General features: G+C 36.3%; 2 protein-coding genes across 7 annotated transcripts; both read left to right on the top strand.

Annotated features, from left to right (window-relative positions):
* Positions 1-18,202: 18,202 nt before the first annotated feature.
* Positions 18,203-22,483, top strand: LOC126627146 (uncharacterized). Of its 5 annotated transcripts, none has more exons than XM_050296570.1 (12): positions 18,207-18,409; positions 18,622-18,700; positions 18,822-18,908; positions 19,030-19,078; positions 19,454-19,570; positions 19,770-20,045; positions 20,205-20,584; positions 20,770-20,869; positions 21,181-21,234; positions 21,327-21,413; positions 21,840-21,968; positions 22,052-22,483. In XM_050296570.1, exons 3-12 carry the CDS (start codon positions 18,901-18,903, stop codon positions 22,352-22,354), a joined length of 1,503 nt encoding a protein of 500 aa, XP_050152527.1. In that variant the 5' UTR covers positions 18,207-18,409; positions 18,622-18,700; positions 18,822-18,900; the 3' UTR covers positions 22,355-22,483. The 5 variants fall into 5 exon arrangements, with proteins under 5 accessions (XP_050152528.1, XP_050152527.1, XP_050152526.1 ...); XM_050296569.1 differs by having other exon boundaries at positions 18,819-18,908; XM_050296568.1 differs by having other exon boundaries at positions 18,207-18,700.
* Positions 22,484-23,022: 539 nt separating this feature from the next.
* LOC126627147 (AP-1 complex subunit sigma-1-like) lies at positions 23,023-24,974 on the top strand. 2 transcript variants are annotated; one of them, XM_050296573.1, is made up of 7 exons: positions 23,023-23,152; positions 23,430-23,516; positions 23,698-23,789; positions 23,879-23,987; positions 24,070-24,105; positions 24,241-24,327; positions 24,722-24,974. In XM_050296573.1, the coding sequence occupies exons 3-7, from the start codon at positions 23,701-23,703 to the stop codon at positions 24,791-24,793; spliced, it is 393 nt and encodes a 130-aa protein (XP_050152530.1). In that variant the 5' UTR covers positions 23,023-23,152; positions 23,430-23,516; positions 23,698-23,700; the 3' UTR covers positions 24,794-24,974. The 2 variants fall into 2 exon arrangements, with proteins under 2 accessions (XP_050152530.1, XP_050152529.1); XM_050296572.1 differs by lacking the exon at positions 23,023-23,152 and adding an exon at positions 23,159-23,275.
* Positions 24,975-27,167: the final 2,193 nt, after the last annotated feature.

The following is a 27,167-nucleotide window of genomic DNA, read 5'->3' as shown; positions in this document are numbered from 1 at the left end:
CGTGTCATACCAGTTCATTATATGTATGGCATCCCACACTGATTTGTTCATTTGTAATTCACCTTTTATGTAAGCTTTCACTAGTATGCCAAAATATGACTTATATATTAATGCCAAGACTTCTGGTTTTTCATCCAATTTTGGCTTGAGCTCTTGTATTAGTTCTACAAAGGCCAAGAGATTCAGTCTTATTTGAACATACTTGTCATTTGTTGCCCGACACTTTATAGCAGAAGATTTTGGAGCTAATTTCTTTTTGGTTATAAAATGTTTTACTTTTGGCATCATCTTCATAAAAAAAAATGAAACGATAATTAATATAATTTTTAATCAAATAATATGAAGTCATAAATGACAAACTAGATGAAAAAGAGCAGATGGTAGGCACACAAGCTAGATGCAACATCACTTAGCACACAAGTGGATGCAGCATCACTTATCGCACAAGTAGATGTAGCTTCAATTAGCAAACAAGGTAGATGCATAATTGGTTGTTAGTGCACAATGTAGATGCATAATTGTTTTAACACAAGCTTGATGTAGATTCATTTTTTCTTTTTCTACAACATATTTATGTGCAAAACCAATTTACAAATAGAAAGAAGAACCATAATTAATTTACAAAGTGCAACATTAGTGCAAAGTGCAACGTCAGTTCAAAGTGTAGCATCAAAGCTAGACGGTTAATGTTTTTTACTCACAAAATTTAGACGCATATTCATTTTCTTTTTCAAATGTTGTTGAAGAATCAATATACATATAAACTAAAAAAGCGAAACTGAAACATCTAAAACACTAAAATAGTTTTTTCTCAAACTGGAACACTGATTTTTTTTTTTTTTTTTTTTTTTTTTTGTAAAATCAAGTGCAAAAAACACTTGATAATGCATGCGTTTTTGACAGTTTTGAAAAGTGTCTTTTGCAAAGACACTTGATAATGCATCCAAAACTTTGATAATGCAATCGTTTTTTTTACAGAGTTTGAAATACAATCATGCAAAATGACGATTTTGAGTAGTAGGAAAACCATTGAAACACTAATCATTCTGGAAATCCAGCTGAACTTTGTGAATCACTAACTGCAAAGCCGGCTCGAAAGTGTCGGAAACTATGGAGATTTTAGGGGTTTTTTTTTTGGGAAGTATATTTTCTGTGATAGGAATTTGAAATGATAGGTTTGGGGATGATGAAACCGTGGGTATTGAATAAGGGAAAAGGGAAACCGGTTAGTTTTTATGATTTTTTGTCATATAGTGGTTAACGTATCCGTTTATTAATGGTTATAGTCAAGGGGTATGGGCAGTAATTTAGTTGGTTATTTTCTTTTTGGGTTGGGCTTGGTTTTTTGTCCCTCCTCATAATGTTTTTAAAGGTATGGAGTTTTCTGAAATATGATATATATTTGTGTCTTTATAAGTAAGGCTCCCTAAATAGTATCTCATTTTTTTTAGGAAACAAGACTAAATCTTACAATGAGCGATCAATAATGTAGTTTAATTTTACTTTTTATAAGAATCGAACACTCTTATTTATAAATGAAGAGAATACCACTCGATCGTAATAATAAGTGGTTATCGTATTCTCTATTTTGAGAGAAGAAAACGTGTCGAGAAGCAATTGAGAAAAATGCTGGGCAGAAGAATTTTCGTGCTGCATACCTCTACAGTCTAAATTCTACACAGAACACAACACATTCTGGAATTGACATTTGACAGTACGTGACCTAATACTCGTAATTGTTTGGGGGCTCATGCAGCTCTTCCTATATTTATTTATTTACTTTTGTGCCCTTCCATTCCCACCCCCCCCCCCCCCCCCAAAAAATTTCATAAAGCCTTTTGTTGAAGAATGTCGAGTGTAGACTTTTTAACAACTCTACAGAAATTGATTTTTTTATATTTTAATGTAGAATGTAGACTTTTTTAACAACATACTGAAATTGATTTTTTTTTTTAGTACAACGATATATTTTACACTAAGAGAAATAAGGAGTTCTGTTAAATTACATATTGGGCAACCTAATTTGATTTCGCCGTCCATAAGATTCGAACTTAAGACCTTTCACTTATATAAAAAAAAGAATATCACCAGACCGTAGTACTGAGTGGCTACAAAAATTGATGGGTAAATTACACTTTACCACCTCATGCTTGAGGTTTATTACAACCTCTTACAACATTTTCAAAAAAATTCATTTTCATACCTCACCTACTATTTTATTTCAATATAATATATCAATTACATTTTTCTTCTATTAGTCTGTTAAGAGCTGACGTGGCAGTAATGGACCCCATTACACGTCAATCCATTCCTTCCACTCGACCACAGGGCCTCCATCTCTTCCAATCTCTATAACCACCAGAGCACCACCCTTCCCAATCCTTAAACCCTAATTCTCCAAATTCTTTTGATTCTTCTTCTTCCCCAAATCTTTGTAAAAAATTGTCACGCCCCGGACCCGATGTCGGTAATAAAAACTTGAACCCAAATCCGAAACGTGAGTTAAAAGCTAAATAAATAAAATAAAACTGAAATAACGAAGTGAAAAATAAATTTCCTCTTATAAAAAGAAATCCATAATTCTTTACAAGGCTAAATAAATAAATACAAATTCTAGCCTCACATCTATTTCGTCTCATCCCCTCTACCCTTTTGACAGTTTAGTTAGTAAACCTGCATAACAATAGAGAAGTGAGCTTCAACAGCTCAGTAGGGACATAACCTTATCACAGTAAATTGACAATATTAAATTAAGTGTAATAAAATCATGTAATCAAGTACCAAATCATTATCATCAACAATGCATGAGTGCAATACAATACTCTTCATCTCTACCCGTTAATTCATATAATAAAACACGCGAACCTGCACGTCCCATACTGTGCATTTTACCTCTGCAGTGGTGGTTCGAATGTTCTATTATACAAATTAACCCCCTGTAACTCAATCATCCCAATTTCCCCTTTTGTTAGTCATCTTGCCAAAACCCTTTGTCGCCAGTCCCGAATTACCCTTAAAGAATCTGTGCATTATGGGCTCGCCTAAGACCTGGTACCTGCTAAGAGTTTGGCTCAACTACACAAAAGATATTTCCAACTACCCTCATTTCAGAATTCCTTCTCAACACTGAGACTCCAACAACACGACCAATATGAATGATTCACAAATACTTTTATTTATCATTCACATATACCACAATATATTCTCAACCAATAACATTTGACCAATAATTCCATAACCAATAACAAGTAAACACCCAAGATAAACACTTATTCAATGAGCATCAGATAACATTAATCAACCAATAAGATTGATAATGATAATATCACACTTCACGAAATTTAATAAAGCCAATCTCCGTAAAGGTCTGTCGTATTTCCCTACCTGGATTCCAAAGCAAGCAATCACAAAGCAATCACATTGATCACACCTTGTGAAATCCGATGTTCTCCTTTTATTTTCCACATTCATTTCTGCATTCAGTAACCTAAGAACAAAACCATAACCCTTAATTAACAAGGGTAAGATCACTTTGTGCCAAACAAATCTCAATAGCCTATAATTCTCATATTAAAGTCCCTGCTCTCCTTATTTTCCTTTTCTTTCTTCCTAATTCCTTAATCTACACGTGTAGCCATATATACATTTATGCATTCCCTCTTATTTTACAGTTCAACCTATATGAAAACTCTTCATTCTCTTCCTTCATAATCGCACAACCCTTTGCATATATGCATATATATTAGCTTGTATAAATACTTAAACCCTAGATTTCTATAAGAGTATTAAACTAGCTTGAATAACACCACCCATGGACCATGACAGATGAGTTAACTTCACGAAATTAATAAGAGTTGATTGCTTCTGTTTAGATCAATCCCTTATATTCCTCATTTTAGTTGTAAAGAAAGAATAAAGAATAAGAAATCCTTACCTATAATTTGGGTGCCATAACGTTAACAGGGGTGTAGTGGATTAGTGTCTTAATCACTTCCTCCTTTTTGCCGGCCGTCTCTCTGTCCCTTCTCTCTCTCTCTCTCTCATTCTCTGCAATTCCCTTTTTTTTTCTTGTAAGAAACTGATCTTTGCACCCCTGGCTCAACCCTTATTTATAGGAAGCTAAAAGGCAGCAATAGTTCTACTCTGATTGGATGGTCCAGCGGCAAGAGATAAAACATTAACCTGTTACGGATATGTGCGTACACGTAGAGGAGGTGCTGTCAACAATATAAGGATGCTCCCATCCTACTTATTACTTTTCCTAATCACTTCATTAATCACAACCCGTGTTTACCCAATTCCAAATTATAACCTCATACTCACAAGCCTATCCAACTCAAACTTAGAAAGACCGTGGCTTCCATCCACTTCCTATGTATATTTAATAGTGCCTAAATATCTAACCTTATGGAAGACCGAATTAAACAAAATGAAGCACATGAGTATATAAAAATCAAAATCTTTTCCCTTATCCCAAATATAATATAATTTAAAATATGAGCCTTTACAAAAATATCTCTATTTTCACTCTCAATCCAAAAAGAAAAATCCCAGAAATTTCTTGGATTTTGAAATTTTATTTCCCAAAATTCAAAACCATCATCTTTTCCGCGTCAACCTACCTGAGGACGTGGAGGGCAGCATGCAAGGCTTTAATCGGACCGCGGTGGTGCTAAGGGGGTTAGAATCGAGAATGCTCAGAGGGGTAAGATGGGTCAGGGTGGGAATCGAAAAAAAGGGCCCTTTTTCTCTATGGACCACCACTGCCTCATTTCCTTCTCTAACTTCAGATCTGCAATTTATTTGCAAATAACAGGTACTGCTTAATAGTCTTTGGATTTTCCTGGAGGTGCAACCATAGCTTTTCACCATTCCAAACACAACAATCAATTTCAAAATTATACAAAAAAAAAAATTACTAAAATCAGAAGCAACGAACATAATAATCAACATCCCAAAACCCCACCTCGTCAGACATGAAAGGCGACACCTCATCCCATGAGGCAGGATAACTGAAAGCTAGTGAAGAAGGGGTTAAGGTTTCGATGGCGGATGAGAGAAGATAAGGGAGCTGGCGGCAAAGTCGTCGAAGAGAAACCAGATCGGGTTTGTTGAGCGATTCGATGCGAGAGGAGTGCGAAGAGAGGGCTTTTTTTTTTTTTTATCACAAATGGAGGATGTATAATTGAATCAAAGAGGAGTGAGTGGAGTAGTTGAATTTGCAGGGTTGGTTCGTACAGAAATGGGAGCGCTGGATGTATGGTCGATTCTAGTAGTTGATTCGGAGAAGGGAAGGAAGCGGTGGAGGTTTACGAAGAAGAAGGGTTTTTTTAATTAATTATTTTTAAATGCATTAAAAATTATTATTTTGCCACGTGGCATAAATTTGGCAGCCACGTCAGCACAAATGTAGATACCATATTTGCCACGTCATCACTTAATAAATTTTCTAACGAATGTATGAAATTGAAATGTTTTAAAGATGTTGGAAGGAATTGAAATTGACTCCAAACCTGAGGGGGTAAAATGTAATTTACCCAAAATTGATTGTTTGAAAATGTAGATTTTTCATTGGGAAATTACATTTTACTTCCTCAGGTTTGAGGTCAATTTCAATTCCTTACAACATCTTTAAAACATTTCATTCATGCCTCAAGTACTATTGTATTTCAATTTCATACATCCGTTACATTTTCTATCTATTAGTCTGTTAAAAGCTGATGTGGTTGCCAAATTTATGCCACGTGGCAAAAAAAATATTTTTTAATGGATTTAAAATATTATAATAATTTACCTTATATATAAAAAAAAAAAACTGAAACCATCTTCCCCGATCCATTCTCCCTCTCAACCACTCTCTTCACCTCCCCTCCCATCCAAAAAACCCACCCCTTCCTTGCAACCCAAATCACGCATCCCACCCCACCCCACCCCACCACCCCCCCCCCCCCAAAATAAAAACCCCAAAAAACCCAGATTATTTGTATGAAACCTGCAACAAAAAAAAAATCCATCAGTGCTTTTTAAGTGGTGCTTGGAGATAAGGGCCCACCTGCATTTTCTCGAGTAATCTACCGTCTTTCTTTCTCCAAACTCACCCTCTCCTCCTCTTCATCCATTAACAACTTCAAAAGCTCCAAATTTATGAAATTGTGTTCTTTTTATGAATTGCTTTGATTTGCAACTTTAAAAAAAAATTGAAAAGATTTTGAAAATTTCATTTCAACTCTATTTAACATTGATGAAATAGGATCTGGGCTTGAAGCCCCTTTTCAGTACGGAAATAGAAATAAAATGAGGAGTTGGCTTCAAGCAAGCGCTACACGGTGGTAATCTGGTGCGGGATGCAGTGCACATATAGGTAAAGGTAACAGGCTTTTGGTTACATTTGCTCGAGGCAAGCAGGTCGCTTCCGTGAATGCAGGGGGTCTGGGTGCGGTGGTTCAAACAGATTGCAGAGAGGTCATCGCGGCGATCAAATGTTAGGTCTTTATGGTTCATAGGGCCTAATATCGTGGTGGTGGTTCAGAACATATTTGTTGTGCGGTGGTGGTGTGGGCTTCAATCAGATTTATGGTTTGGGTTTCAATAGCGGGTCAAGATATGTTTGCAGGTCCTTGCGTGAAGGGATGAAGACATGTGCGAGCGATTTGTGAACTTTGCCCATGCTGATCGTAGATGAGGCTATGCTGACAGAAAGACGGTCATGATGTCGGCGGCAAAGTGGGTGAGGGTGAGGTAGTGGTTGAAGGTCGAGAACTGGGGATTTTGGATCTGGGAATTTTGGGTTTTGGATATGGGGATTTTGGGTCGAGAGAGAGAGTGAGGAGAGTGGAGGAGGTGTTGGAAGTATGCCTACAAAGCCACTCATTTGATGTAATAGCTTTTGGAATACTTATTGTATTAAACTTTTATATGTTTAATGAAAGGCAAAGCTTATTGTTAATCACTATTTATTGTATCATGTGCTTAAGCAATAAGGGAATCCAAGGGATGTATTTGATCTAAGAGACAAGTGATTTAAGTAAGTTAAATTATCGAGACCTTTCTCTTATGTTCATTCCTAAAACGTTCCTAGCCATAGGATTGCCAATTGGGCATTGACAATCCGCTAAGGTTAGTATGTGTTATGTCGACTCAAGCGTGAGTATGACTAGTCTCAAGTCATTTGGTGTTGGACACTAAGACAAACACATAGGTGCTCGAAAGAGTAATCGAGTACACTGAATCACGATCAAAAGAGAGTTCGAACATACATGTCATGTAAGAACTCGATAGTTGCAATATGCAAAGTAGTCCTTTGACCTGAGGCATCATAGATGTCTAATGGTTAGGTCCTTAACTTTTGATCATGTCAAAGGCATTCCGTTGGAGTGTCCACGGCATTGTTGGGGTCAAGCTATCTAGTCATGTAGGCATATGAATGCATAACAAGGGATATTTAACCTTCCATGGTGGAAGGAGAATACTCTAAGATGTGATTCGAGAGTCTTTGGCCAAAACATATGAATATGACTTAGGAAGTTTGTTCCAAATATTATTCAAAAGAATCATATGGAGATGTATCACATTGGATAGTAGACATGAAACAAACTATCACTTAAACAATGTGATTAAGAGTATTGTATTAGAGAATGACCATATTGCATTGTAGTTGTAACTGGATAGGTTCTCCAACCAATTCTACTTAGCTTGGGTAACCATGACATGCTGCTAGGTGTCACTCATGGTTTGTGGAAGCCCTGATGATTAGCAAACACTAATTTTAAGGGAGAATTGAAATGTGGTTTCAATTCACAATCGATCGTTAAGAGTAACAATCGCCCACTACCTCGCTAAATGGAACCTAATGGATCGTACACCGAGTAAGGATGGAAGTGAAGAAATTAAATGAAATGGATATGCAATTAAATGGTTTAATTGAAGAATGGTCAAGATTAATTAATTAGTTAATTAATTTTACGAAAGGTTCGTATTGGGCTTTTAAGTTGGTTTTGGGTTTCGGGGCCCAAAAGTGTTTTGGTCCACAAGGCCCATTATGTTTAAGTTGTATGACAACTAAAACAAAATGGGCAATAAGCCCAATCACAACAAATAGGCCGGCCATGGTGAGGAGAGGGTGAAGGTTTGCTTAATTGCAAGTTTGCCACTCACCTAAGAAAAGTGTTATAAAAGCAACTTTATAGCTATTTTTCTCATTAGGGTTTTTCTTGTAGAAAAGAGGTGAAACCTATTCTCTCTTTTTAAACAAGGAGGCCGGCCACTTAGAGGAGATTTATCTAGCAATCTTTTCTTCTCTAAGTCATCCATTTCATCTTCACACCTCACCCTTGGTGTGGAGACTTAGAGACATCAAACCTTTGGTGTTTTGGAGATCCTTTCCTCACATCCTCAAGGACCAAAGGAGCACAAAAGGAGAAGGAAATCACAAGCAAGATCCAAGGAGCTTGGAGGTGACTTGAAGGCCCTTCACTTGGGTGAATCCCTTGTGTAAACAAGGATGAGCTTCAAGGGTAAAGAATCTTTAAATTCTTCATTCTCTTTAATGTTGTTAAAGAGTCTTTTGGTTCACCATTCACTAGGCTTTGAAAGTCATGGGTTTTATGAATTGTTTTTTAATGCATGCCTACTTTAATGTGTTAATAGTTTGCATATGTATTCAAATGTTCTTACTTGTTCTTAGCTCGGACAAATTTTTTCCTTCAAGTGGTATCACAGCCTAGGCCTAGTTTATGGTGAATCCTTTTGGGTTTTGTGTATTTCATGATTTATGATTTAAGTATTGTAAATGTTACAAGTTTTGTTCTTGCTTATTGAATAAGTTTTGTTTGAAAATTTTGCATCTCAAATGTTGTAGATGTAGTTCATTGAAGCATGAATATTGGAACTAAAATTTGGTGCCATGTATGTTGGGAAATTCGGCCAAATCCAAAGGGTGATTTTTTGGGTTCATGTTTGTCTTGTTAAAATGGTTTTAAAGTGATTTTTGGAACCCCTAAGTACCCTAGGATATTAGCCCTCTTTTGAGTAGTGAAAATTTGAGTTTTATTGTGTGAAAACATTCATGGAGCTATTATGAGTTTTCATGAGTGTTCTTCAATGTTCTTGAGTTTCTTACCAAGAACAAAAAGGTTTGGAATTTTGATTCAAAGTGTTTGGTGTTTTTCATAAAGTTTTGGTTTATTTGGATGGGTGATGGATTATTGGTGAGGGTTGATAAATGTCATTAAAGTTTTACAAAACATTTTCTTACACATAAACCCATCACCTTTATCTTCACCTAACTAATCCACTTGCATGTTCTACTTGCATAAAACTTTATTAAACATTTGATTGTTTCACCAAAACCCTTTCACACTCTTTTACACTCAAAAACCGGCCACCCCCTAGTGGGGGTACTTTTGGGGCATTTTATGCAATTACATAAAGTTTTGATAATTTTGTGTATTTGCACTTTGGCCCAAAAGTTTACGTTTTTACGTTAAGGCCCAAAAACTCTAAAGGACAAATTGTTTTGCTCCTTTAATGATGTTTTTACATTATTAAAATTTTGGGCTCTAGTTGTAATTACATGAAGTTGTGGACTTTTGTGTTTTTACAAAGTGACCCCAAAAGTTTATGTATTTGCATTGTGGCCCAATTGTTGTGGTCATTGTTTTATTTTGGCCCAAATAAAATGAGAACAAAATGGTTTTGTCTCTTTAATGAGAATTGGATTTTCATTTCATTTAGTTCCATTTAAATCAATTCTATGGATCCGAAAACCACTTGTTTAAAGTTGTTTTCTTAGTTAATGTGATTGATTAAGAAAAGGGTGATTATGAACCAAATGCCTCGATAATTGAGTTATGTGATTGGCCGCTTTACATTATGAATGTTTGGGTTTAGTAGTGTAGAATTGAATGTAATTTGATTAGTTCTAATTTGTTGTAAATGGACATAAGTCCATCATTTGTGTTGTAAAAGGGCATAAGCCCTTCTTATTATTTCATGTATTCCTTTTTGTTTATATGTATGCAAATTGGAATAGTTGGGTCCAACACCCAATAGGAAATAACGGTTTAATTGGATTAAACGCGTAACTAAAATCAACAACTATCTACCTTAAACCCAAGGTCCAACACAAGGCTCGTGTTGGATCAAATCAAACGGTTCATAATCATCCTAAAACCTAATATGACTATATAGTCCATATGAGGATGCAATGCATTCGTTAGTAGTTCCATATAGTCTCGCTTATTTCTTCGAAATAGTGGGAGTATTATAAACTACTAATTCATATTAACTTGGACCAATGGTTGTGATAGGCCCAAAGTTCTTTTAATAAGATTAAAATGTTTTTGATGTAGCCCAACACTACTCCCTCAACAAAACGAATATTAAGTTGATAAGCGAGAGATGTTTTGAACATCTCTTCGTAGGCCTTCCACCGTGGTGGGCTCCAATCGTTTGTGACTCATGCACCAGCTTCACCCTATCATGGGGAAGTTCAAAGTATGTGCTTACATCCAAGAGGAGTCCATAAACATATGATGAAGTGAGTGTAGGCAACGAGGATGGCCGACATCGTATCATCGTGAGGCTATTCTTGAACCCCTTCACGAACCAAGCATGGTGGGAATAACTTGACTAAGTGCAATGGTGCCGACATCGTATCATCGTGAGGCAACATTCTCTAGAGGCCAAACTAGATGGGTAATTACAAAAGTTGTAAATAAATAAAGCGTTATTTTCTCATCATTATTTTTGCTAACCAACATCGTATCATCGTGAGGTGGGCTTGGTAATGGTGAGTCTCCCATACCCCGCTAAGAGTTCAATATAACTCTCGAATTCCATTGAGGGATGTGGAATTTGCCAAAAATAGTGGGTGGTACTATTTGATTTAAGACCCAATCAAGTAGTTTTGAAACAAACAATCTAATACGATTTCTGTTATGTTATGTAGTTAACGACATGCCTAAAATAATACCCACCATTATACTTGACAAAAGGGGCCTTAGGGGCCAACGTTTCCTTGCTTGGTATCGCTACATTGAGAATGTCTCAAAGGTGAAAGACATATTGTATGTGCTTAAGCAATTCCCTCCTCATGTACCTCATACAAAACTAGCTTCAAAGGAGGAGTGTCAAAATTATGTTAGACACTATGAGGATGACTTACAAGCCAAATGCTTAATCCTCACTTCACTTAGTGAGGAGCTTATGAAGCTACATAAGCACATGGACACTTCTTGTGCCATGGTTGAAAGTTTGCATAAGATGCATGACAATGAGACTAGTAATGTACGATTCTCAAATGTTTGTAATCTAATGAATGCCAAAATGGCAAAGGGGACATCGGTCTATAAACATGGACAAAAGATGGAAAGGATCTTTCAAGATCTTCAAAGTTTAGGAACTTCCATCGATGGGAAAATGGCCCAAGACTTTTTCCTTGAATCTCTCTCGGATGATTTCACCAAGTTTATTGTAAACTTTAAAGCGAATAGATTCGATCATTCTTTAAACGACATGATTGACATGTGCTGTAAATTTGAAAAAGGTTTCAAAAAGGACAGTGGGAGTGAGAATGCAAACACAAGGAAAAGGTTGCATAAGAAGAAGGCAAAGAAATCCAAAGGAACATGCTTTCATTGTGGAAAGGATGAACGTTGGAAGAAGAAATACAGGGTGCGCATTGCGAGCCTTATGACACGAACTTTTGAAGAGACTATTTCTGTCATAGAGAGTTCTTTTACAGTGAGCTCTAGTTTCTGGATATTTGATTCAGGCGTTAGTCAACATATCTGTAATACGATGCAGGGACTAGCGGGGAGCAAGTCACTGCGCAATGAGAAGATGGTTGTGCGAGTTGGGAACGGCACTAAAATCTCTGCAAAAGCAATAGGCACCTACATGCTTAAACTACCCTCTGGGGAAGTCCTGGAACTTAAAAATTGTTTATATTTTCCTTCATGTATAAAGAATTTGATTTCCATCTCTAAGCTTTTACGAGATGGGCACTCAGTATTGTTTGACAAAATGAGTTGCACTTTATACTTAAACGGTCGTATTATCTCTCATGGTAATATGATAGAGGGACTTTTTCACCTAGAGACGAATAGTGGGATGCACTTTATTGAAAGCGGGAATACCTCAAAACCCAAAAGGGCTAGAGAAGAAGTTAACCAAGAAAAGATGTGGCATCTTAAACTTGGACATGTGAACCTTGATAAGATTCACAAGATGTCGAAAGACGGATATTTCTGCCCATTAGGTAATGACCAGATGGGTACTTATGAATGTTGCTTGAAAGGGAAGATGACCAAATCTCCATTTACTGGAAAAGGAGAGCGTGCCACTGAAATTCTAGGGTTAATCCACACTGACGTATGTGGACCTATGTCTACTACGTCGAGAGGAGGCTTCTCCTACTATATCACATTCACCGACGATCACTCTCGGTTTGGCTATGTGTATCTTATGAAGTACAAGTCAGAATCCTTTGAAAGGTTCAAAGAATTCAAGAATGAAGTTGAGAAGCAAACTGGGAAACAGATAAAGATCCTAAGATCGGATCGATGGGGTGAATATATGAGTAATGAGTTCCTAGATTATCTCAAAGAGTGTGGAATAATATCACAGTGGACTCCACCGGGAACTCCACAACTTAATGGAGTTTCTGAAAGGAGAAATTGAACCTTGATGAACATGGTTCGTTCTATGATGAGTTCCACTGATCTACCAATAACATTCTGGGGATACGCTCTATATACATCAGCTTACTTGCTTAATAGAGTACCTTCCAAGTCAGTTTCACAAACGCCCTATGAGATATGGCATGGAAGAAAGCCAAGTCTTAATCACATTAAGATTTGGGGTTGTGAAGCATATGTCAAAAAGCTTGAAGCTACTAAGCTTGAAGTGAGATCAGTAAGATGCTATTTTGTGGGATATCTTAGAGAAACTATGGGATATGAGTTCTACCATCCTGACGACTAGAAAGTCTTTGTCGCCAGAACTGCTAAGTTTCTAGATGACGAATTTGTTCTCAAAGGAACTATAAGCAAAGAGATGGAAATTAATGAGATTAATGATGAACCACAAACAAGCACTCGACAAGTTGACAACCCTGTTCCTGAACCCCTAGCTCCACGTAGATCTGAACGGGTTAGTAAGCCACCTAAGAGGTATGGCTTAAATAATGACTTTGCGGAATTGCACCTTCTAGGTGGCAATGACACAAAGGAGGACCCTAGGGACTACACTGAAGCAATGTCCGACATTGATTCAAAGAGATGGCAAGAGGCCATGAATTCCGAGATGGATTCCATGTATCAAAATCAGGTCTGGACTCTTGTAGACCCTCCAGAAGGTATAGTACATGTTGGAAACAAATGGGTCTTCAAAAGGAAGATAGGCGTTGATGGGAACGTGAAGACTTATAAGGCTAGACTCGTAGCCAAGGGTTACAGGCAACGAGAAGGGATTGACTATGAAGAAACCTTCTCTCTTGTAGCCATGATTAAGTCCATTCGGATTTTGCTTGCTATAGCTGCGTACCATGATCATGAGATATGGCAAATGGACGTGAAGACGTCCTTTCTGAACGGCTACCTAGAGGAAGAGCTTTATATGACTCAACCCGAAGGTTTCGTGTCCAAGTCTGAAAAGACTAAGGTATGCAAGCTTCAAAGGTCCATTTATGGACTTAAGCAAGCCTCCAGGAGCTGGAACATTCGTTTCGACACTGAAATCAAAACGTTTGGTTTTACTCAAAACGAAGACGACAATTGTGTTTGTCAAAAGGTCGTTGGGGATGCAGTAATATTCCTAGTGTTATATGTAGATGACATATTACTATTCGGGAATGACACTGCAGTACTTTCTTCTGTAAAAGTGTGGTTGTCCAAAACCTTCCACATGAAAGATTTGGGAGATGCATCTTATGTACTTGGGATAAAGCTCTATCGTGATGGATCCAGAAAATTAATCGGATTATCCCAATCTATGTACATAGATAAGGTGCTAAGTAGGTTCCAGATGGAACAATCTAAGAAAGGTTTTCTTCTTGTAAGACATGGAATTCACCTTTCTAAGTCCATGGAACCTAAAACTCCTGAAGAGATACGGCAAATGAGTGCTATTCCTTATGCTTCCGCTATAGGAAGTCTCATGTATGCCATGATATGCACAAGGCCTGATATCGCATATGCTGTGAGCATTACTAGTCGATATCAATCTAACCCAGGATCAGAACACTGGACAGCTATCAAGACGGTCCTTAAGTACTTAAGAAGAACTAAGGACATGTTCCTCGTTTATGGAGGAGCGACAGAGTTACGAATGGAAGCCTATACAGACGCAGATTTCCAATCTGACGTCGATGATAGAAGTTCCAACTTCGGATATGTATTCACTCTAAATGGTGGGGCTGTCAGTTGGAAAAGCAAGAAACAAAGTGTAATTGCTGATTCCACGACAGAGGCTGAATATGTCGCTGCAGCTGAAGCTGGCAAAGAAGCGTTCTGGATGAAGAAGTTCATTACTGAACTTGGAGTGGTTCCAACCATTACATCACCAGTAACTTTATACTGTGATAATAGTGGGGCGATAGCTCAAGCCAAGGAACCCAGGGCACATCAAAAGAACAAACATTTTGACAGGCGCTTTAATATCATTAGAAGATATGCGGCCGAGGGGAAAGTCAACATCCTCAAAGTTGCCTCAGCCGATAACGTAGCAGATCCACTAACGAAGCCAATGTCTCAAATCCAACTTGACCGCCATATGGAAAAGATGGGTATTAGATACATGGGAGGATGTCTTTGAGTGCAAGTGGGAGATTGTTGGAAGTATGCCCACAAAGCCACTCATTTGATGTAATAGCTTTTGGAATACTTATTGTATTAAACTTTTATATGTTTAATGAAAGGCAAAGCTTATTGTTAATCACTATTTATTGTATCATGTGCTTAAGCAATAAGGGAATCCAAGGGATGTATTTGATCTAAGAGACAAGTGATTTAAGTAAGTTAGATTATCGAGACCTTTCTCTTATGTTCATTCCTAAAACGTTCCTAGCCATAGGATTGCCAATTGGGCATTGACAATCCGCTAAGGTTAGTATGTGTTATGTCGACTCAAGCGTGAGTATGACTAGTCTCAAGTCATTTGGTGTTGGACACTAAGACAAACACATATGTGCTCGAAAGAGTAATCGAGTACACTGAATCACGATCAAAAGAGAGTTCGAACATACATGTCATGTAAGAACTCGATAGTTGCAATATGCAAAGTAGTCCTTTGACCTGAGGCATCATAGATGTCTAATGGTTAGGTCATTGACCTTTGATCATGTCAAAGGCATTCCGTCGGAGTGTCCACGGCATTGTTGGGGTCAAGCTATCTAGTCATGTAGGCATATGAATGCACAACAAGGGATCTCTAACCTTCCATGGTGGAAGGAGAATACTTTAAGATGTGATTCCAGAGTCTTTGGCCAAAGCATATGAATATGACTTAGGAAGTTTGTTCCAAATCTTATTCAAAAGAATCATATGGATATGTATCACATTGGATAGTAGACATGAAACAAACTATCACTTAAACAATGTGATTAAGAGTATTGTATTAGAGAATGACCATATTGCGTTGTAGTTGTAATTGGATAGGTTCTCCAACCAATTCTACTTAGCTTGGGTAACCATGACATGCTGCTAGGTGTCACTCATGGTTTGTGGAAGCCCTGATGATTAGCAAACACTAATTTTAAGGGAGAATTGAAATGTGGTTTCAATTCACAATCGATCGTTAAGAGTAACAATCGCCCACTACCTCGCTAAATGGAACCTAATGGATCGTACACCGAGTAAGGATGAAAGTGAAGAAATTAAATGAAATAAATATGCAATTAAATGGTTTAATTGAAGAATGGTCAAGATTAATTAATTAGTTAATTAATTTTACGAAAGGTTCGTATTGGGCTTTTAAGTTGGTTTTGGGTTTCGGGGCCCAAAAGTGTTTTGGTCCACAAGGCCCATTATGTTTAAGTTGTATGACAACTAAAACAAAATGGGCAATAAGCCCAATCACAACAAATAGGCCGGCCATGGTGAGGAGAGGGTGAAGGTTTGCTTAATTGCAAGTTTGCCACTCACCTAAGAAAAATGTTATAAAAGCAACTTTATAGCTATTTTTCTCATTAGGGTTTTTCTTGTAGAAAAGAGGTGAAACCTATTCTCTCTTTTTAAACAAGGAGGCCAGCCATTTAGAGGAGATTTATCTAGCAATCTTTTCTTCTCTAAGTCATCCATTTCATCTTCACACCTCACCCTTGGTGTGGAGACTTAGAGACACCAAACCTTTGGTGTTTTGGAGATCCTTTCCTCACATCCTCAAGGACCAAAGGAGCACAAAAGGAGAAGGAAATCACAAGCAAGATCCAAGGAGCTTGGAGGTGACTTGAAGGCCCTCCACTTGGGTGAATCCCTTGTGTAAACAAGGATGAGCTTCAAGGGTAAAGAATCTTTAAATTCTTCATTCTCTTTAATGTTGTTAAAGAGTCTTTTGGTTCACCATTCACTAGGCTTTGAAAGTCATGGGTTTTATGAATTGTTTTTTAATGCATGCCTACTTTAATGTGTTAATAGTTTGCATATGTATTCAAATGTTCTTACTTGTTCTTAGCTAGGACAAATTTTTTCCTTCAGGAGGGCCAGCGTGTGATGTTGTGCGCTTCAGTGAGGGTGGTGAGGAGTGTGAGCGTGAGGGGGATTCTGGTTGGGGGTGTGCTCGGGTGGGGAGAAGGGGTGGGGAAGACGAACGGGGGGTTTTTTTCTTTTTTTTTAATTAATTAATTTTTAGTTTTTAATTTTTTATTAAGTGTTTAGTTACTAGGCACAAATGTGTCAGTCACGTCATCACTTAACAGTTTACTTAACAGATTTTCTAACGAATGTATAAAATTGAAATAAAATAGTAGTTGAGGTATGAAAGTAAAATATTTAAAGATGTTGTAAAGAATTGAAATCGAGTTCAAATCTGAAGGGATAAAATGTAATTTACCCAATTTTCATTCATTGAATAAGTGCAATTACAAAAATATATTGGGCCGTCTCTGAAATATCAACTTAAAATTAGCCTCCACTTTGACTTGGTCTGAGAGTAGCCCAAGTTAAAACCAGGCCCATACAGCTTTAGCCCGTAAACTCTACTCTAGGTCGCATCGCATACTCCAAACTTTGAGCATTTTCCATTACTGTCCTTCAATATCTCAATCTCTCTATTCAATTGAAGATGGCAATCAACTCTCATGAGGTCTTGCAATTCGAAGTAATCATATTGAGACCTAAAATGGTAGGCTTTGATTTTGAATTCGTGACATAAAGAATTAGGCTTAATAGACCTATCTAGAATTGTGGCTTTACTTTAAAAGGCATCAACAAAATTTTAAGAAAAGCTAACTATCACTTTTGTTATACTTCCTCATAGACAATCATTTACATTTTTCCTCATATATGAGGTTGTATACATTTTTGTATTCTCCTTCATTTTATGAGGTCGTTGTTTTTTTTTTTTGAGTATGTGAGAGATTTTGTACAAGATCATTTTTAATTTTGTTATGAAAAAAAATCTTTAATTGGCCAAAAAAGTCATTTTTTTTTCTTCTCCAATAGGGCGACAATTCTATATGATCACAGTTGCTAAGATGAATAATGTTCCTTTAAGAAATGGTAAGAAGGATGTCATCTGATTTATATAATAATTAAGGTGGTTTGACTCGAAATTAGAATGCATTTGATAGAAATAGGATTGGAACAATTGGTGAAGTAATGTGATGAGAAATGATCATGCGAACTGCGAGAGTTTAATAAGAACAACATACGAAGATGAACTGATGCTTCACCTAAATCAATCATCATAACTAGTAATTAATTGTGTCGGTCTTATTTTCACCTTTATTTTCTGTTTTGTTTTGTTAATAGCATAATTAATTAGTGTTAATCATTATCTTTTTAGAGAGTTGATCGTGAATCATGATATTGGTATGTGAGACCAAGAAAAGGAATCATGATTCATTATTGTCTGCTGTTTTGGAATGCCCTCCTCCTCCGGTCTCTCTCAAATGCCTGCCTGCGTGGGCTGTCCAGGGTCCCACGTCTCATTTCATATTAATTAATTAGTTATTAATGGATTTGTTTACTTGACTGCCTTATGAGTTAGATCCCAACCCCCGCCATCTCTTGTGGTGGATCATCTGCTTTCATTTCATTGCATCATCTATTTCTAATTAATTAATTAATAAGTTAATTGACTCATTATTTTATAATCAATTTTATTCTCACCCCGTGGAGGAGTTGAAGGTTTAGTTGTCTACTCTTCTCCGCTCCTCTCTACGCATCTCATGATTCATCTCTCGTGCAATGTCAGCTTATTGACCCCTTTTTTCGTTTCTTCTTCTTCTTCTTCTTCATCTCTCCTTATTGACCCCCTTTTTCGTTTCTTCTTCTTCTTCTTCTTCTTCTCTCTCTCTCTCTCTCTCTCTCTCTCTCTCTCTCTCTCTCTCTCTCTCTCTCTATATATATATATATATATGTACACACACACATATGAATACATATATTTCTGGAAATACAGGTGCTTGCTTACTTTCTTGAGTTTGAAGTGTCCAGCACTTGGCAGACAGACAAAAGCCGACTAGACTATACTATACTTGGTAAATGAACCATTCTACATTTAATTAATTAATTAATTGTCTCGCTCCTTAATTTGTTGTTTTTTTGTTTGTTTCTCAAATGCTAATTAACCCTCTGATATTGTTACTGTGGTGGTAGTAGGAGGAGGAGGAGAGGAGTGTGATAGTGTATCTGCGTAAGAGAGGGAGACAGAGAACTTGTTCCTCCCCTCCCATATGATATGAAGAGGTAAATTTAATTAAATTTAAATTAATTTAATTTTGCAAGATTGGATTGAGATTAATGAGCAACTCGTTCTTTTCTTTTCTGATATTAATGAATGATGAATGTTGGTCTGGTTAAATTGCAGCGCTACTTCTGACGAGATTGATGGACTCCTCTCCTTGTTTAACCCTGTTGTAAGTCTTACATTACAAATCTTAATTTGTTAATTCCCAATAGTTTTTCTGTCTCATTTTATTTCACCTGATGCATCAGCATTGCTCCTGATTCACCATCCATTATTCATTCATTTGTTCGTTCATTCTAAATTTGTTTCAATTTCGGACAATAAATTTTGAATTTACCACTTTATTTCATGAGTTGAAGCTTTCTCTCTCGATTTCATCGTTGAATTCTATGGATTCAGCATAACATGTTGAGGATATTGAAGAGACTTGAAGATTGTATATATCGCTCAATATACACACTAGCTAACTAGGTATTCATGGTTGATCTCGTCCTCTAGTCTAGACCAATATTCACACATGCTCTGTATCTATCCTTTGACACAGACTGCACAGTTGGATAGGATTTCCCTTGATCGGGCTTCCCTTTGCTGGGATTCTGACAAGGCGCTGGGTTCTAGTTCCGTCAACTCTTTTGCTTCCCTTGCCACTCCAACACCAAAGGTTTGTTTCTTGTATTCTACTATTCACTTTAGTAGTTTCACTGTAGTTATTCTTACCATCCCCCCATTCCCAAAAACTCTTCCACACACCTTTTAGATTTTCTTACATTCGGTAATACTTCACTTTTTTTTTTAATTATTGAAAAAAACATTGCTTAGTTTGTTTCAATTTTTAATTTGGCATTTGGGCTCTATAACAGTCTTGTACAGAGCTGAAGGAGGAGATTGACACACTTGAGCTTGAAATTATGCATTTAGAGCGTCATCTTCTTTCACTGTATCGAACAGCTTTTCAAGGATGCTCTTTGCCAGGTACTCCAGAAAGCCATTTACAATTTAAAACAGGACGTTCCAAATTGGAGCTGCAAATGCACAGAGATGAATTGACCTATCATGATCAAACTTCCCCCGCGTATCTCCAGGCTAGCTCAGATAATCGAAGTAGTGCGACTGGCATAAAAGTACCATCTGAAAAGGTGAATAGCTAAATGAACTTGTTTATTAAAATTAAAATATCTCTTTGCAGGGCTAAAGGGGTTTTTACAATACTGTGCCGACTTCTATTTTCTGCTCAGTTTCTAGAGAAAGTAATTCGCGCTATGATTTGTCTATAACTACAGTTTATGCATTTGTAGGACCGCAAAATTGCTAATTCTTGTCATCGCAGCCTAGCGGATCATCTTGGTGATTCTCTCAATGATAGTACCCTTAATACTCCGGATAGACTTTCTGAAGATATCGTGAGATGCATCTCTTCTATATACTGCAAACTCGCCAATCCCCAAAACTATGCACGCCTGTCAGCTTCTCCTACTTCATCCTTATCCTCCTCAAGTATATTTTCTTCTAAGAATCCTTGTGATAGTTGGAGTCCACATTGCAATAAGGAAGCTACAATGCATCCACAAGGGTTGAAAGAAAAAAGTGGACCTTGTGCTACAATGACCGAAGTTTCAAAGATATGTTTAGATGAAGACAGCTTCAACTGTGCGGTTATGATGCTGCAAAATTTCAGGTTATGCACATTGAATCTCAATCTGATAAATATAAGTTTAGATTTTATTTTCCCCTCTGGTAAAACTAGATCTGTTAACTACATGATTATATCATGTGTCTTACCCTTTTTCTGGTTGATATTTCAAAAATTCCGTAGATATGTGAGATTTTTTTGAGTTTGACATGCTTGAATGCTCTATATAGGTCATTGGTCCAAAGTCTAGAGAAGGTTGACTTCCTGAAGATGAAACGTGAGCAGAAGCTTGTGTTCTGGATTAACATTCACAATGCCTTGGTGATGCATGTATGGCTTCTAAACCATAATTTTTAATCCTTTACGATCTTTCTTTCTCTTCACAGTAAAACTTTAGGTTCATAGTCAAAACTTCACTCTGAAAGTTACTTGTTCTATATGCTTATGATTATGGAAAAATGGGATGTTCCAGTAACAGTATGATTACTATTCTAAGACATTGATGTATATAATACGTTAAGAAAATCATTTGTATTTTCTTAACTCATTCAGAGAAATTGCAAACGGATGAATATTGCCAGAAGATATTTGCCACAGGAGTAAATGCATGTCTAATGGGGTTTATGACATAATCTTTGCAGGCATACCTGGCATATGGAACTCATAATCGTGCGAAAAGTAGTTCAATTTTAAATGTACGTAAAAGTGCATCCTATAGACTATTGTTTAAATGTTATTTGGGACTCACCCATATGGACACTTATGTCCTTTACAATCCTATTTTCAGGCAGCGTATAATATAGGTGGACATAGCATAAATGCGTATATCATTCAGACCTCCATCTTAGGAATCCAAGCACACCGCTCAGCACCGGTATTTGTACTTTTCTCTGATACCTTACTAAACCTTGTATGGTCTGAGTGTTTTAGGACTCTCTACATATCCTGCAAGCCAACCATGTAATTTTGTGACAAGATTAGGCGTATGACCTATAGGAATATCAGGCGTTCTTCTGCAATGCCATTGTGAACAACGGCCCAAGAAACTCAGCTGTGCTGCATATTCTGCATCATTTGACTCTAATTTGATGCCTAGAAACTCAGAATATGTGGACTAACCATCATAGTGTTAATCTAAACCTCAGAGTATGTGAAAAATGGCTCATAGTATGCTGAGCAACCATCATTTGAAGCTAATTTGATGCATATCCAGCGTTCACAATGTTCATTGCATGCCTTTTATAGTAGTATTATATTTTGTGCTCATTGTAATGCCTTTCTTCATACTATGTGAATGCAGTGGCGACAAACATTGTTTCATTCAGGAAAGAAGTTGAAGACGGGGAGCATTAGACATGTGTACGCATTAGAATACCCTGAGCCTCTAGTCCATTTTGCTCTATGTTCAGGGGCATACACTGACCCAGCGGTAACAATTTCTTCTTTCTGTAACTATTTTTAGTTTACCTGTTTCTAGCTTTGTCTGAAACGGTGCCACTTTACTGGATGTAGGTTCGAGCATACACGGCAAAGAGCGTATTTCAGGATCTGAAACTTGCTCAAACAGATTTCATTCAAGCTGGTGTCTCGTGCAAGGAGACAAAAGTTTTCCTCCCTAAAATACTTGACTACTATGCAAAAGACATGTCGCTGGGTACGGTAGGCCTCTTGGAGGAAATAAATGATTGTCTTTCGGATATTCAAAAGAAAGCTATCAGAAGCTGCATGCAAGGAAAGCTTGACAATTACATACATTGGCTACCTCAGAGTTCAACCTTTCGGTATGTGATCCATGAGGATGTAACCAATGTATAAATTACTTTGTAATTATTCAACTCGAAGTTGTGTTTGTTTCGTCATAGGAGCCAAATAAAGGGCAAGTGTTAATCATCTGTACAGGCAAAGTTGGACTGATGAGATTAAAGTAGAAAATATTCAACTGAATTGCTTTGTTCCAAATGTAAGTTAACCAGGAATGGTTGTTATGTCATGGATAGCTAGCTTTGTGGATTTTGTGCAAAAACCAGGAATGTACCATCTCCAACGCTCGAAAGAATGTCGCCTTCCTCAGATGGCTGTGAACTGGGGAGGAGGGAGGGAGTTGTGGTTCCTCCGGTTGACTTAAAAGAAGTTAATTGGAATGGTGAATTATGCTGTCTCTCTGTTAAAACAAAAACATCAAGGATTTAATTGAACACAAAAAGAAAATAAGAAAAACTAAACACCAATTTTGTAATACGTGACGCTAAAAATTTGTTTTCCTTACACTGTATTTACAGGAGGGATTTTTAGGAGTCAAGCGGTTTAGGCTACAATAGTAAGAAATGCACTACAAAACGCATATCGAGCTCAATAGGCGATTGCCACTGCGAATTTGAAAACCCATGAGTCCTTCCATTTGGAAATTATGATTAACTAGTGTAAATCATTCGCAGGGTTCAAATACAATACCTCTAATCCAGTATTTAAAAAATAAACCAAAAAACCTCTCATCCTTTTCCTTTGGTAGAAAGACAAGTGCCAAGTGGTAGTGTAACAGTGTTCTGTTGAATGGGTTGTCTTTGAACCCAAATTTGTAGCACAACGCCCACTCCTTTTGTTGCGTTATCCCGAGTAAGTCTAAAAATGAAATGACATCTCTCTCGCATATTTTACTCAAGAATTTAAAATTGTAATAATTAAGAAGATATTCAATCATCCAAAAGCATCAATTGCTCAATTTCATCAGCAATAATGGTAATTTCTATCTTCATTTATGTTAATTGAATCAACATCTTAAAAAAATTCATTGGTACGCTACGCATGATCAGATGTAAGAGCTTTGGGTATTAATAATTGCAATGAAATTAATATTGTTTCTTGGCTCATGATGGCATCCATGCATATGCAGATTCATTTCGTGATTCTTGTTAGCCGACAAGGAAAAGTGAGGCTGACCAAATGGTTTTCAACCTATCCCCAGAAGGAACGATCTAAGGTAATAAGTTTTCAATCCTCCACTTTCGATTATAAATGATATTTTATACTAATCTACATTAATAAAATGAGGAAGAATTTGAACCCAGAATGCAATAAATCGACAAGAAAGATCATAATTTGTTCATTTTGTGATTGCATGATAAATTTGTAATTAATTTTTTGTCCCATTAAAAAAAAAGGTAATGCGGGAACTGAGTGGCATAATACTGAATCGGGGTCCCAAGTTGTGCAACTTTGTGGAGTGGAGGGGATTCAAAGTTGTTTACAAAAGGTAAAGGCGCAAAAACTGGATACTCACTGTTCATACGTTGAAGATGCAAAACAATTGATGTTTAATTAGTGGTTTATTATTGTGGTCAGATATGCGAGCCTCTATTTCTGCATGTGTGTTGATGAGGATGACAACGAATTGGAAATTCTTGAAATAATTCACCATTACGTTGAGATACTCGATCGCTATTTCGGCAGCGTAAGTAGTGAGCTTTCATTAATTCTTCAATTTTAATCCCTCTTGCAGTTGTTATATAAGATCTGCTTTCTTGTGTAAATAGGTTTGTGAATTGGACTTGATTTTTAACTTCCACAAGGTATCATTATTTTCTGTGTATTATATTCTTCTCCATTGTACGATAGTAACTAGTAACTAGTAACTAGTATATTCCTTTTAATATTTATGTATTTTTAAAATTTTAATGGAAGTTATGTGGCATGTATATTTGCAGGCCTACTTTATATTGGATGAGCTTCTACTTGCAGGGGAGCTTCAAGAGTCGAGCAAGAGAACAGTCGGACGCATGATAGCTACACATGTATGCTATTTATTATGGAGGAGGTTTTCTTCCATTCTAATCTCTCTCCTCTTTTATTTTATTTTAGTTGAACAGTTACGATTAAGTCACGTCAATATTTTATATTGATTTTTTTATATAGACAATAAGACAAAAAAAAAAAAACAAAATGTAAGAGAAAGAGAGGGAAGATGATAGGAATAAAAGTGAAGAGAATCCTACTTTATTTATTATACTCATAGACATATTACAAAATTGCAGAGACTCTCTAATACAATTGAAATTTGAATCCCATGTATAATACAATAAGAGAGGTGTGTGTTAGTAATGTTATCAAATTTGAGTGTCTATATACTATTACTAGCTTGCATTATGGATTAGAATATCTCTAATGAGGATTTGAATTTCATAACAGGATCGATTTGTGGAGGCTGCTAAAGAGGAGGCCAGTTCCATAGGCACTTTGATCGCACAAGTTCGCATGTAGGAGGGATTCATATGAAATGGTCAAAATGGAACTAATATTGACACTTTAAGAATTTAATTGTGCTTTTCAAACTTTCTATATTTAAAAAAAAAAAAATCTTATAAAGAATGCACAATTAGATTTTCGAAGCAGCAACAACAATTTCCAATATATATATTATACATTAATTGGATATTTAGAAGTACTCTTACCTTACATAATATTCCTTTGCCAAATCAAAAATGTTTGACATATCCAAATGTTTCTTTATATCTTCCACGATCGAGAGCATTTGTATTTGAAGTTCAACTATATGCAATGTTTATATTGAAGCATTCAAAATTTATGATAAATCCCACAATAAAATGCCCCAACTTGGTATGGCCCTAAAGATGCGGCAATTGATTGTAATAATTCCAACCAAAATATTTAGCATTGTAAACTTAAACGTTAAACTTCAGTTAATAACAAATTCTGCTAACTTACACATTACTCTAACATAATGAGTAATAAATTAATAATTCAAACAATTGCTTAATCGAATCCCAATTTGATTCTTAAGCATCAAAATGAATTATGGTAAAATTAGATTTTGCTCTTGCATTTCAATTGGTTTCAAATACAAAAAGTGAATAATCACCATATGGGAAGTTTAGTACTGAATTGTCGTGCCCTTGTGCATTAAAGGTGGTCTTGTTAAATTTGTCATATCTATCATGAAAAGAATTTTGTTATTGATGATTTAGCTCATTTTGGTTTGTCATGCAGTTTGGGTCCAGTTTTTTTTTAGCAAGCTCGTCTTTCTTGTCATTCATTGCTAGTTGCAGATATAGTCGAAGTCTCGTAGCCTCATGGTATTCTTATGTGATCTTCTTTTTCTTTTGGGCTTATGCCTCGTTGTAAAAATAAAAAAACCTCACCAGAGACATAAACCAATTGGCAAAACAAAACCAAAATTGTTTGCTCTCACTCATCCAAAACACTCATTATTAACTAACAATACTCAGTTCCAATCATCTTATTCATCAAACATAATAAATAACATGATCATCCCTCAACCAATTGCTTAAATAAAAATCTTAAAAAAAAAAAAATTCATAAGCAACACCATGAAGGATTATATTACAATTTCCCCAACAACCTTATCAAATAAAAACGATTTTAAACATCATACGAATTATAATTTAAAACTAGCCAACCTACATACTCCGATACTTATTCTCACATTCAAAAACTTGATTCCCGTGTTTCAATTATTTCAGTCGTATAAAGTAAAAAAGAATGAATGGTGTTGCTCTACTTGATTTTTATTTATTTATTATTTTATTTTTGTAACAGCCTATATTGTTTATATTAAGGAGAAGGGGTGAGCTTAATCTCAAAATGAGCTTGTAATAATATGGTTCAAACTTCGCATTTGACAAAAATCGAACCTAAGATATTTTTCTTACAAATAAAGAGAAATATTACTAAACTGTAGTACTAAGTGAATGTTTGATTTATCTCGGCTGACCAAATTTTTTTGTTCCATTTCATAATCAATCTTAATTCAATTCACTAATAAACCAGCACCGCAAATTTATCCAAATTTTTTTTCTTAGCTCCACTCTTTAGGGAGATAATTGTCCAGGCAATTGGGCAATTGGAAATTAGTACCTTGGTGAACATTAATCACCCGATGGCATCTCCAGTTTTAAAAATAAATAGGTTTTTTTAGCTAAAGTCAAGAGAACCTTTATTAATTAGCCATATATCAATGGTCAAACGTTTTTAGGACATAATTATGGAGCCTAAAATAATCTCAAAAATTATAGAGGCGACACATGAATTTTTATTCAAGAAATACAAGATTGTCCTCAATAAATGGACAGACTTCTCAGATACTCCCATGCACAGCTCACATCCCTGAAGGTCAAGCAGCTAAGTACGACTGCCCACAGCTCACCTGCCATTGACAAGGAAAAGTCAAGCATTAAAGATAAAGATTAATTACCCAAATCCTATCTTTAATATATTCCCAATTGAAGATTGACTCTACCCAAGCAAATAATCCCAATTTAAATAAATTAGGGATAATTACACCATTATCTCAAGATATTATTTCATATTTAATATTTTAAAAATATTTTGAGAATATTTCTCCATAAACACCTTGGCCAATATGATGCCGCCATGTGTAGGGTAAAGCCCTAACATTGTGGCCGACCCTATCCCTATAAATACCACATATTCTACCAAATTCTCAGAGCTTTTGCTACCCCTAAAAAGCCCTAAACACTTTACTCTCTTAGGGAAACTGACTTAGGCATCGGAGATCCATTGGCCAAACCTCCCTACCTCATGGGCGTGTGATGCTTAGGTTTTTTTTTTTATCAAAGATGTTGATTGTTTTGCA

This window comes from Malus sylvestris, chromosome 6 (assembly GCF_916048215.2).
Source record: "Malus sylvestris chromosome 6, drMalSylv7.2, whole genome shotgun sequence".
NCBI classification, from domain to species: Eukaryota; Viridiplantae; Streptophyta; class Magnoliopsida; order Rosales; family Rosaceae; genus Malus; species Malus sylvestris.
The sequence above is the reverse complement of the archived record's forward strand: the minus strand, read 5'-3'. Positions and strand labels throughout refer to the sequence as shown.